Here is a 13,252-nt window from a genome sequence, read left to right as displayed (position 1 = left end):
CAGTAATCTCAGTACTTTTGTGTCCTTAGTAATTACTCGGTTTTCAAACTACTCTCCTGTCTGTCGACTCCGTACTCTGGAAAAAATACCACCGGAAATGGTATGGAAATGGAATGGAAAACTACAAAAAAGCGAAATGTGTCTAATTATTCTCCTGCTAACAGCACGCATCTCCACTGGCCACTTACTTTCCCACCAAAGGACAGCGTCTGCCCACCCAGTTGCATCAGAATTTATGTCTGTGTTCTAATTCACCATTTCCTTCAGTAGCCGCTGTGCTGAGGTCTTCCTACAAAACTCTAGCATTTCTGGATCATGCTTGACCTTTTGGCCACAACCTCTCATACACATGACTGGTTCTGTTTTCCCATATTCCGAAGAGGGAGGGCTACTGGTTTACAAGATCTGTGGAGAATTAGCAACTGGAAAAAACCAGAATCCCGCCGAAATTGCTACCTCTCTAGGAGATCTCATTGCTTCTTCAGATACTCCTCTTGAATATCCTACCCCAAATTGGTTCTCAGCTGTACAAGTGTATTGGGGGAACTGCTAACAAGCTTCTGATATAATAACAAAAAACCTTTTTTTATGAAGGGAATCAGCGATGAGTCTATCTTCTAATGAGCAGACCTCCTCTGTCTTAGCTGCTCTCGGAACCTGATCCAACGGGGCATGTCTAACACGTAGATGTCTATAGGATTCCCATTTTTTCACTCTTAATCGCCCAGTTTGCTTATACCAATTTTATTCCAGCCATGGAATCCCCCGTGTTTCCCGACTAGAGCCAATATATCGATGTCCCAGGTGGGCGCTTCATTGGTCAGTGTGTTGTCAGATCCCAAGTATTTAGTGGTAGATTTCCACAATGCTGCAACCACTCTGGTGGGCTGTGGTAGGCATTATAAATCCCATTGTTCCAGAGGAATGCTCTCAACAGTGATGTTAATCACTGAAGCAGTGCAGAATGTACAAGTCTCTAGGGAGCCATCAGTGCAACAGCAGTGGCCACCAGAGAGGGTGCTCTCCAGCATCTGGGATCTAATGCTTGCTCCAGCCTATGAACGCACAGAGTTCACTGGTAGAACAGGGCATGCGGGCCATTATCCGGCATCCCCAGTTCTATTTAAGAGCAATTGAGTAGGTGTTATCCTTTTCACGCTTAGCCCTACAGGGATGCCCACTGTTGTCCAATATCTGTCCAGCCAGTCAACCTGATTGACTCAAGTCTATGAAAAGATAGTCTGCAAAAGCAGCAGGTGTTGTTCGAACCCTTGGGCCCATTGCATGCTGTTAATACCTTTATTCTGGCTCAGCCTGTGTGGCAGTAGATCAATAGCAAACAAGAAAAGCAGAAGTGAGAGAAGGCAATGCTCTGGAGTGCCCACATCCAACGGTAATAGAGTCGTTGAGTCAAGGTCTTTATACAGCAGATGGAAGTATGTATTGCACGTAGGGCCCGTGTTCATATGGCAAGGATATGAAACTGATCTTCCCAGTCTGACTTGTCAAAGGCTTTCACTTAGTCTCAAAGTCTGTTAGGAGGATAGAAAGGGGATCTTTGAGCCTGGCTGGCATTTCTAGGGCATTGTATAAGTGGCTTATATTGTGATCAACCTGGTTGGCAAATCTTGACTAGGATCTTAGACTCAAAGTTCATTAGAGATATTAGCCTGGATGAGTTACAGCAGGTTGTTGGTCATCTGGGCTTCAGATCCGTGCTAATGACGGCCTCTCATGTCTTGTGATAACACGCCTGCTTCCATTGAAGCAACAAGCTTAGCAGCCCTACACCTAATAGTCCCATTTAATGGCAACAGCAACCACCCCTGCTCACCAGAGTGCATGCATCAGTGTGTGCCTGACATCATCAGGTCCCACCGCTGAGGACCTATATACTACACAGTGTTGCCAGATTGTGCAAGTACCCGCACAAATTGGCAATACGTTTTCTAATTAGTGAGGGAAAAAACTCTCCTGGCAGGTTGGGCAAAGTTAGGTTTTATGTAGCCCTCCCAGCATATTCCAGGCATGATAAGTAGCTGGGTTATGCAGTCATAGCACAAAAATACTCAACTACGACAGTCTTGCTTTATGCAGCTTGCTTTTCCCCTCAGTGACTGATTCAATGTGATCTAGAGGGTGTTTTTAATGACTGCTTCGTAGGCTGGACCTTGGCTGTCTGAGAAGGTTTGGGCCGCTCACAGCCTGCTGCTGTACTGAGCCTGAGACTCTATGTATGCCCTGTATTTTTCAGGGGATAAGCACCATAATAAGAGACTTCTTGTGGTTAGCCATCTTGCTGGAGTGGTCTATGGCCCACAGCCATCTGAGAGGGGGGATAGATGTGGCCTACGGCTTGAGCTGGTGACTGTGGCACTGGGAAACCAGGTTCAGATCCTGGTGGCAGATAAACATCTCAGTCCCCTAAATGTCCTGATATGGCTCCCACACAGGTGCACAGCAAGCCTCCCTTAAGATCACTGCTATCCTACTCCCCATCACTGGACAGAGGAGGAGGCTGAAACATCTGGGCTGGACTTACCCAGGGGTGGTGATCTTCCAGAGGGAAATACAGGAGCTGATCAAAGAGATTTTGGAGAAAAATTTCTAGTTGGATCAACTACTCTACCTTATAAATTACACGGGTGATGAAAGATTATAACCTGTCTCGTTTCTACAGAGCAAATTGATTACACAGGAAATGCTTGCTGCAAGACTCACTGTATCACAAACATTTGAAACACAAGGAGCAATCCAAATCCTGGTGTGATGGACCAAATTCTGGAACAGACATGCTATGGAGCACTTGACAGCCCTATGTAGAGAGAGACTTAAACATTGAAAATGTGTGGGCTTATTTAAAGAAACATTTCAGATGTGAGCAAATGCCCATCAAGCCAGAATGTCCAGCCTGTTTTAGTCTCTTGGTGAGGTCTGTTTGTGGGGAGATTATGCGCTTGTTTGATATTCCATTAAGGCAATAACCATTCAGATTCAGTTAGACAAGACCACCACCTTTCATTCATATCAACAGACAGGGTCGCGTGTGATCGTGGATCCTGAGTTGGGAGGCAATTTGCCTGTGAAAATGGGTGCACTGACGGGGAACTCTCCCTGTAGCAGCTCACCTTCCAGGTTCCTTCATCGTGAGAGTGGGTGTGCTCTGTTCCTCATACTGCAAATCTACATGTGTGAACTACAATCCAAAGTAAGGGAGGTGATCTTCTCCAGATTGAGGTACCCAAATGTGGATTTCTTCACCTTCGCCCAGAACAGGAAGTGAACTAAGTTGTGTTCATACATAGTCCTCTGAATCATCCCTTGTATGTGTTTCCACTGATGCTGCTTCTGTCAAAAAGTCTGAAGAAGGAGCACTAGGATTGAACTCAGCTGGTCTTGTGGCAGGGAGATCTCGTATGCCAATCTGTCAGCCCACAACTTTCTGCCTATTCTTCCTGCCGTACACATAGTGGACATGCTTGCAACAGGATGGTCAGGTTCTCCACCTCAAGCCCTGAAGGCTGCTGCTTCATGAATTGACATTGACCGGTGCCAGCGATCACTCTTCTGCAGTCCAGATGAAGTTGTGGATGTAATCTTGACTACACTACAAGGAAATCAGCTAAGAAATCTATTTATGCTGGTAGATGGAGTACATTTGCTCAGTGGTTCGAGTCAAAAGGCATAAATGCTTTTCTTTTCAAGTGTTCCTGTGATTTCCGCTATCTCTTGTCCACCAAGGCCTGGCAGTGGCTAGAATTGAAGGTTATTTGGCTGCCGTCTACCCCATTCTGTCTCTCCCTGACCAGTGATCCTTGTATAGAGCATCACTAGGTGTCCTTTCTAAAATATCTACTCTGTGTGTATCTTCCACCCTAATCCTTGATCCTCAGTGGGATTTGAATCATGTATTGACTTTCCTAATGGCATCCCATACCACCCATTGCCTGGTTTGGCTTCTCACTTTCAAGTCTGTACTGACAGTGATATTAACTTTGGACTGTAGACTCAGATAACTTCAGGCCCTCTCAATCTGTCCGCCTCTCATGTTTGCCTACATTGCTATTACATAGGGTGGTGTCTGCCTTTCACATGGGATAGTCCATTACCATTTCATCTCCTTTCCATCCTCCACATGCCACTAAGGAGGAGCAGCTTCAGAGACTCGACCCCAGATGAGCTGTGTCCCTCGACAGGAGAGAGTTGATGATTCGCTCTTTGTAGCTTCTCTGAAGCTAAGAAGGACAGAGCAGAGGCCAAGCACACTATTTCTTCCTGTGTCGTCCTTTCCATCAGGATACACCTGCTACACCTTGGACAAAACATACCCTCTGGAGGGCATTTTATGACCACTCAGATGGTTGCTTCCGTGGCTCTCACTGGAAGCAATCTGGTGGCTGACATCTGCAAGGCATCCATTGGATCATTCTTAAGTATGTTTATCAAACAGTATGACCTCAGCACAAACCTGAGTGACAGGTACTGTGCCAGAGTTGTGCAGCATCCCTTCCTTGGTTAATCATCACAACTTAGTCCCTCCTCCCAGGGAGTTATTGCTTTAGGGGTCATTAATAAAGTGAAGGGTCTGTTGAAGTCTGTATCTGTCAGAAGAAAAAGTTATCTTCTGTAGCAATATTTTTGGTGGAAACCTATTACTAGTGCTATGTCTGATAAGAGTGTATGGTATGCACACATGACATGTCCTTGTACTCACTGCTTTTGCTGTTACATGCTGACTTCCTCTCAGCATACCTTGATGGAGCACATCTGGCGGGTGAAGTCACAGCTGACACTGCATGCTGTCACATGGTGGCGCTGGAGAGCTACTGATGGCAAAAAGCTTCAGTTTGGGGCAGTGCTTAATTTGTAAAAACAGTAAGTGCCTGGGCCTTTGTCAGGAGACCACTGCAGTTTGCACCAACCATTGCCACGGCCAGCGCTGCCAGTGATTGTACCTATTATAATATTAATAAAAATAGGCATAACGTGGTTACACTCGGCCAGTGTGTCCCTGCGCTGCAGTGCAACTGCAGAGATTGCTACAGCCTAACCTAGCCAATCCTAACTATCCCGGGGGAAAGAGATGCGTTTTCAAATTTTTCCTGAAGGTGTCCTCTCGGGCCTCCATCCGGAGACTCAAAGGAAGTATGTTCCACTGCTGGGCAGCCAGCAGGCAGAAGGAGTGCCCACCAACAACTACTACAACTGCTAACCATCAGACTGCTACCAGTATGACAAATCAGACTGTTCGAGACACTCAAAGCTATAAGAATGGCTTGTGCGGGTGGTACTAGTTATTTTTAACGTATATTAAATTAATAAATAAATGTTGTCCTGCTCATCTCTTAATTACACAAACAGCGCCATCATGTGGCAGCTGTCATATGTGCGGTGTTGACAATTAAGTGCCCCTTCTGAACACCAGAAACCTCCGGCACAAATTAAGCACTGGTTTGGTGCTTAAAAAGATATTCATAAGGAGAGGAACGTTATGTATCCTCCAGAACTATCATTACCCGCTTTGTTCCATTGCTAATAATCCCAGTGCTGCAAGTCTATCCACATTGCTCTATCTTCATCCAAGAGAAGCTGTTGGTACTGCAGCCTTGTGTTCATCTGTGCCATGCATTTCATCAATTGGTCCTGTCACTCTGCCTTCCCTTAGGCATCCCCCTTGCCACCTTCATTGCGTTTTACAGATGCAAAGTGCCCTGCAGTCTACCTCCCCTTGTGCACATATAAGAATTCTCAAATCGAACAAAATGGCATCCTCCAATCTCTTTTTCACAGAAGCCTCAACCCCATGAGGGAGAACAGGGAAAGTGCGCATGAATGTTTAGCCGGGCAAACCACTCCTTCTAAAGCCCTCAGCCTCTGATGCTCACCCCTGCATTCATGTTTATGTAAAACTCTCTCCAGCCCTAAGATCACCGAGTCCATTACTCCGAGTCAATCCCTATACGATGATCTGGCAAAATTCTTCCAAACTAAAGTAGAGGAGGTGTACTACGAATTCGACTCTAGACGCAATATCTTTCCTGCTGCATTCAAATCAGAACCTTTAGGAACCAGGAAGAGTCAGCTCAGGGAATTTTCTCTTCTTAAGGAAAACAAAGTGACTAAACTAATTGAAATCATCAAGCCTGGGAATCCTTCTGATCCCTGTCCCCTGAAAATTCACAAAGAGGTAGCAGGTGCGGTTACAGTCCCCCATACCAACTTATCATTCTTACAGGGACAGTTTCCCAATGTTTGGAAAAAGGCATCCATTCCTCCATTGATAAAAAAACCCTCTCCTAACCCCAACGAGGCAAAAAGCTACCGTCATATCTCACATCTGCCAATGCCAGCGAGAGTCTTGGAAAGACATCTCAACTCTGAATTAGCAACCTTCTGAGATAAAAATGAAGTACCTCAGATAGAATTCAAATTAAGAGATAAGCTGCTGCGTTCTGTAAAAGTTGCAATGCATTCAGAGATTGTTGATGGCTGCCCATATAAAGAGAATTACAGTAATCTAACCTGGACAGCACCAGGGCAATGATCATCGGATTCTGAAGCTCAAACGGAATGAGTGGGAGAACCTTTCTTAATAGCAAAGCAGGAGGAGGTGAGCTTGTTAATCTGATAATTTAAAATGCACATTGAAGATTACTCCTAGGTTCCTGACTTTATGGGCTGGCCGGGGGAGGGGGCCCAGATGTTGGGGACACCAAGACGTGTTCCAGATTGGGGTCCCTTTCCCCAAAAAGAGGACCTCAGTTTTCTCTGAATTCAACTTGAGCAGTTTTCTGTCATCCATCTGACCACTTCGCTCATGCAGTTGAAGCGTTTGGTGGTGTCTTCGACGTCACTTGAAATTGATGCCACTATTTGTTTATCATCTGCATAGGAACTTGTAGAAAATTTGATGGAGCGAATTAACCTGGCCGAACCCTCGGGATCTTGTTTGCGTTATATAAAACTTTATAAATAAATAAAATTAAGGAGGGCGGGACTCAGAGAAGACCCTTGTGGATTGCCACAGGGCAAGCCGAAGGGTTCTGATGTATACTCTCCAAGGGAGACCGACGGTTCTCTGTATCAAAATCTGCTGTGCCGGGCAGAGTAGGTGAGTTCTTGCTAGGACAAAAGTTTCCTGTCCCCCTCTGAAGCCCGTAAGGAATGTTCAGAAGGTGATAAATCTGTGGGGAAATTATGTTTCCACCAGAAATAGCGTTACAAAAGGTAAATAGCTTTCCTTTTTTTCTGTAAGCACCTTTTTGTTTTTATCAATAGGTTTTATTGTTAGGAATATACCTTGTCTACTGATATGTGGCATACTACGGCGAACGAAACAATCAACACTGGAAATGTTTCTTAAATCACAGTAAACAGTAGCGTAGAATGTTTAGGTGAATTTGAGGCCTTTAGTGGTTTTTGAGTTCTTTATAGGAAATCAGAAATACATTGTTCAAATGTTGCAAGTAAAGAATTCATTTATATATTTAAATAGTATTCTAATAAAAAATTGGATAATGAGAGCTTGGAATGCGGTGTAGAAAGCTCAGTAGCCTACAGGTTGCAGTCGTACAATGTAATCATGGTTTACAAGTAAAGAACATAATATCAGGAAAGACAATTTTGTGGGACATTACATTGTCCTTAGTCTGTGTAGTCCCTACTATTTTGCTGCCATATTGAAGTCACACTAAAGTATATCCATCCTTTTCTTTCTATATTTTAATGAGGTGCTCTAAGTGGAAAGGGTATGCCCAGACGTGGGTCCCGTGCACACGGTGTCACTGGAACCAATCTATACCTGACTAATAAGCCCATGACTAGGATGAAACTGGTCCTCCAGGGTTGCTTGTGTTCTGGTACAGAGAGAAATTGGCATGGCAGTTTGGGCTGGACTGTTCACATGAGAGGAGGGTCAAGACTGATCTCCCTATGGCTGGGTCCAAACTGAGGTGGCATGGTGTGCAAGATAATGATGGCCTGGGATGTAGCACTGAGTACTTACCAGTCAAGCATTCAGTCCATCACTTTTTTGTACATGTCTAGTTCAGTTTGACATATTGAGGTTAGGCTGCACACTTTTTTTAAGTTCAGAAAAGTTTTATTGAGAGAATAAGGGTGTCAATACACAGTTCACAATATTAGATGCATATCATTACAAAAGAATTTTCTGCAATAAAGTTACATGAATCGGACTCAAGAATAAAATAGAAAGAATAAACAGTAAAAGTAACTCTTGGACAACATTGCAATATCAAATAGTTTAGGAACAGTTGGGGGAGGCTGCACACTTACCAGCTCAGCTTGAACATAGTTGAATTACAATGGTCTCTTTAAATCTTATATCACACACAAGAAACAGTGTCACCCCTTGCCAAATACCCAAAGAGCAACTGATAGCGAGAACATTGCCCTCAAAACCTCAGGAATGGTCTGGTCTGCTGCTGCCTGATTCCAAGTATAGGCAATCTACAGTGTGATTCCCCAAGATAATGCGCATTCGTGTAAGAATTCTGAAAGGCTGGGTACATAGAAAATAATGTAATTTAACAATGGAAAGAGATAAATAAATAAAAACACAATCAGAACATAATGTAATTTAACAATGAAAAGGGATAAAAAAAATGGAAACTCACTAACCATATGAGTTTATATGCTTCACTTGTGACCAGTCCTGCTGATAGTATTGTCTATCCCTACCTGTCTGTTCCGTTCCCATTCGATCCCTCAAGATTATGCTCGTTCATTACTCTTGTCCAATTAGCGGATGTTTTTTTTTGTCCAGCGTGGATGCTAAAAAAATAATGATTTTGTATTGATTTTTGTTGTTGCAGGTGTTCCAGTCCACAGTGGCCTTGAGCTGGATCATGAAGTCCTTGATGGAGAAGGGATTTGCATCCAAGGAAAAGGCTCCTGTCATGGGTATGTACCAGGGTGAAGAAGGGAGGGCACCTCTCTTGCATAAGCCAGGTTGGGTAAAGAAGACGGCTGCACAAGCTGCTCAAGTTATGTTGGTTGTCATTGAGAGCGCTCCTGTCATGGGTATGTACGAGGGTGAAGAAGGGAGGGCGCCTCTCTTGCATAAGCCAGGTTGGGTAAAGAAGACGGCTGCACGGACTGCTCAAGTTATGTTGGTTGACATTGAGAGGGCTCCTGTCATAAGTATGTATGGAGAAGGTGGGGGTGTAAAGGGGAGGGCACCTCTCTTGCATAAGTCAGGTTGGTTAAAAGAAGACAGCTGCTGTCAGGCTTTGGTAAGCAAGGGCTGCTCAAGTTATGTTGGTTGTAATTGAGAGGGCTCCTGTCTTGAGTAAAGATGGCTGACTCATGATATGTTGGTTTGGTAAAGTAGAGGGCTGCTGTCATAGACTATGACTCTGTGTAGGTCACACAAGGGTTCAATGAAAGCCAAGCAGGGCAGTGTTCCAGCTCCCCCAAATATGACCTTGTCCACATCCAAATCTGAGAATGTATGGAGAAACACTTTGGGGAAACAGACCTTAAAAGTGCAGCTTCATTTTCTACCATAGTGGTAATACTGTTTGAATGCAGAAATGGTTTGTACGTTTAAATATTGAATAAGAGAGATTAGAATGGCAGATAGGATGATCAGGGAGAGGTCACATCAGCCTTCTAAGAAGACGTGTTCTACCAGTCGCGACTAGCATCTCCTCTGCATGTGCATGGTCAGGCTCATCTCATCTCTGGCTGGCGGACATATTTAGGAACAGACCATCCAAATTTGTGAGGATTCAGTAGACGCGAATACTTATAACCTCCCTTATGTAAATCACAGAAGGCACAATCTTGCTGTTCAGTGCAAAATGTCAAATAGGTGGAAGTGATTAAATATGGCTACAGCAGAAAATGCAATTTCAAAATCCTTTGAATTTGCAAAGGGCATTAAGGGTTGTTTCTCTCCAAGGTAAAGCTTCAGAGGGAGAAATGGCCGGACCACAGGGGGCATTGTGTAATCTCAGCTGTCACTCTCTGTGGATCTACATGGGTCATCCTTCTACCAGGTGGGCTGGTTAACCAAGGGATCTTCTTTGAAACCAGTGGCGTCTTCTCAATTCCTGCATAAAGAGTCTGACCGCTGCTGTCAAAGGAAGGGTCTTCACCTCCACTAGCACCTGTAATCTTCAGAACCCCCGGTGGCTTCTCCTTCCAGGCCACATAGCTCTCAGACACTCTGCCTCGTAGAGAGGGCAGTTGTGTCTTGGTGAAGCGCTTGCACTCTAATGATCTCTACGACAAGAGACAAGTGCCACACCTGAGAGCAGAGCAAACAGGTAACTTGTTTACCACAGGCAGAAGATGAATGTCTTTACAACCGGTCCAAACTGGACGCGAGTAATATGCAAATGAACTGTCTGTTGCAGCGAATACAGAACCAGGTAGGAAGCTTTGAGGAGGCGCAGTCCCTTTCACGCTACCTTCTAAAGGGTCGACGAAGGGAAGATCCCTGATCATAGCAGCACAGGGCGTGAAAAGTGTGCATTGCTGCAGGATGCTCTGATAAACAGCGTGGTGCCCTCAGCGAGGGCACAGTGCACCACACGAAGAGCTTTGATTGTCACCCTGGATGGCACAGATAACCAATGGAGTGAGTTAAAAGGAGGTGTTGTGCGAGTGAATGGCTGGGACCCCTTGTCCAATGACACAGGAATACATGAATACCTACATAGGAGACATTCCCTAAGTCCTGTTCCATGCAACAAATGTAGTGACCATTAAAATACAGCCACCAGGGGTGAGGCAAGCGACGATGCATCATAAGGTATTACCTTACAACGACACTCTGAACATACAAAGGGACCTGTTGAGCTTGTGAAAGCACAGCATGCACTGTGGCTCCATAAATGTTCATCACAGAGCTCAGTTTAGGACAATCACCCAGCTCATCAGGTGAAAATATGGTTCCTCATCAATGTAGGGCAGCTGCGGATGACCATGATGATCGTAACCTCAGTTTTACTCATGTTTAGGTTCAGCCAGTCACTGTCCATCCAATCATGAACTCACACGGCACATCACTGGATCTTGGTAGTGAATGTCCCCAGGTTTCCCGGCCATTGGAGAATTATATTTATGTCTTGGAGATACATGCAGCGGTGAGAGCCTGATGACTCGATGAGCTAAACAGGGGGCTCAGCATCTGAACAACAGCCTATGGAAGCGCGAAAACCACAGTATGGTTCTTTCGGTGGTTGAAGGGGTTGAACAGCCAGCACCAATCTGTACCAAAGTATGAGAGCTGCTAATGGACGGTGCCTCCCCTCTCCTGACCCGCCTCTCTGTCAAACTGGATGTAGCATTCAGCACTGTTTGATGTTACTGATAAACTAGGTAAAACTAGGGTAGAGGCCCTGTCAGCATCAGAGACCTTCCCTGGGTTGTCTAGAACAGAAAATAACATTCATTCTGAGAAAACATGAAGAAATTATGTACCGCAGTGGGGCGGGATGAAAACCCGCCCAAAGACCATCAAAAGGTTTGTTTGGCTCCAGGTGCTCCTAGATCCGCAGCAGCAGCATCTACCAGCAACATCACAGCAGCAGAAAGGGGTGTGATCGGTGAGTCTACAGGGGCGAAGCCTCCTGCCGCTCACCTGAACTCACTGGGGCCGATTCACAGAACTAATCTGAGACAAAATCCTAAACTTACTACTTCTGGTATTCACAGAAGGCACTTACGACTTTCGGTATTCACAGAAGGCATTTAGGAGTACTAAAATTAGGATTCCTAACTTTACTACTCCTAAATGCCTTCTGTAAATTCCGAAATTCATTAAGTTAGGTTTTTTGTCTGTTTAGGAGTAGTAAAGTTAAGAATGTGGGGCCCGATTCACAGAACTAACTTAAGATAAAATCCTAAACGTACTACTTTTGGTATTCACAGAAGGCATTTAGTAGTAGTAAAGTTAGGATTTTGTCTTAAGTCTGTCTTAAGTCTACCTTAAGTCAAATTTAAGACAAAATCCTGACTTTACTACTACTAAATGCCTTCTGTGAATACCAAAAGTAGTAAGTTTAGGATTTTGTCTTAAGTTAGTTCTGTGAATCGGGCCCCCTAACTTTAGTACTCCTAAATGCCTTCTGTGAATACCGAAAGTCGTACGTGCCTTCTGTGAATGACAGAAGTAGTAAGTTTAGGATTTTGTCTCAGATTAGTTCTGTGAATCGGCCCCATTGAAAGCAGCTGATATGTGAACTCCGTACCAAGGCAGGTAGCAAGTTTATGTGGCGATCCCAAACTGGGCATCGATAAATGCAGAAGTAAATTGTAAATGTCAGCCTCCCGCACCCCATGTATATAAAACCAATATCAGTCAGAGTATCGAGGTAAATAATGGAGCTGATTTAATGATAGAAAAATCCTAATCTCTGATCTGGTCCTTAGGATGCACATTGGTCAAGTTATTGGAAGGAAGCCCCAGGGCGAAGGCAAGGTTGATGCTGTGTCAGAGGCTTCAGGGCGCCATTAAATGCTGAAGAGACCTGACTGAACCTCCAGCAGGGTAGGTAGGAAGGAGAAGAGAACCAGGGTAGGGTTTGCCTTCTGACATGAGGGGTCTAGGGGAACAGTTGTTCCAAACTCGGAATATGAAAATAACCCATTAAATCCTAGGTTTGGGATGACCATCAGGTTGTCCACGCAAAAATATATATTGCCAGCAAGAATCAATGCCAGCAAGAGTAAATATTGAGTCAGTGAAGCGCCCACTGAATCCAGAGCTACTGTCTGATGGTAGAAGCTGAACTATCAAAGGGACTGTAAAATGACCCAGACTTTATAATGAAGAATCAGACTCTCTGGGGCTGATTCACAGAACTAATCTGAGATAAAATCCTAAACTTACTACTTTTGGTATTCACAAAAGGCATTTAGTAGTAGTAAAGTTAGGACTCCTACTAAATGCTTTCTGTGAATACCAAAAGTAGTATGTTTAGGATTTTATCTCAGATTAGTTCTGTGAAGCGGCTCCACTGTGTCTGAGGGTGGGCTTAGCAAGGGCTCAGCCTTCTTTATAAAGGATGCTGCCTCCTCCTTCTCTATCAGAGGGCCTGTCTTACTGTGAGAGCCAAGGCCCCGTAGCAGCGACCGGACCGCCTCCTTTTCTATCACAGGGTCTGTCATTCTTGAAGGATTTCATACCCTGGAGCACAGGACACACTTCCTATTTTTCTATTATAGAGCCTGTCTTACTGCAGGACCCAATGCCCTGAACAATTGACCATACCTCGTAATT

At 44.6% G+C, this 13,252-nt stretch overlaps 1 protein-coding gene across 2 annotated transcripts in view; it reads left to right on the top strand.

Annotated features, from left to right (window-relative positions):
• LOC147693358 (transient receptor potential cation channel subfamily M member 2-like) overlaps positions 1–13,252 on the top strand; it is a 624,327-nt gene that overhangs the window by 469,717 nt on the left and 141,358 nt on the right. For both annotated transcript variants that reach the window (XM_086933682.1, XM_086933681.1), the window contains one exon: positions 8,835–8,922. In XM_086933682.1, the coding sequence (XP_086789808.1) occupies positions 8,835–8,922 (88 nt within the window). The remainder of the gene's footprint in view (positions 1–8,834; positions 8,923–13,252) is intronic.

The sequence above is a fragment of the Lissotriton vulgaris genome, chromosome 8, assembly GCF_964263255.1.
Source record: "Lissotriton vulgaris chromosome 8, aLisVul1.2, whole genome shotgun sequence".
Taxonomy (NCBI): Eukaryota; Metazoa; Chordata; class Amphibia; order Caudata; family Salamandridae; genus Lissotriton; species Lissotriton vulgaris.
Note: the sequence above shows the minus strand (reverse complement) of the source record. Positions and strands in the feature narration are given on the sequence as shown.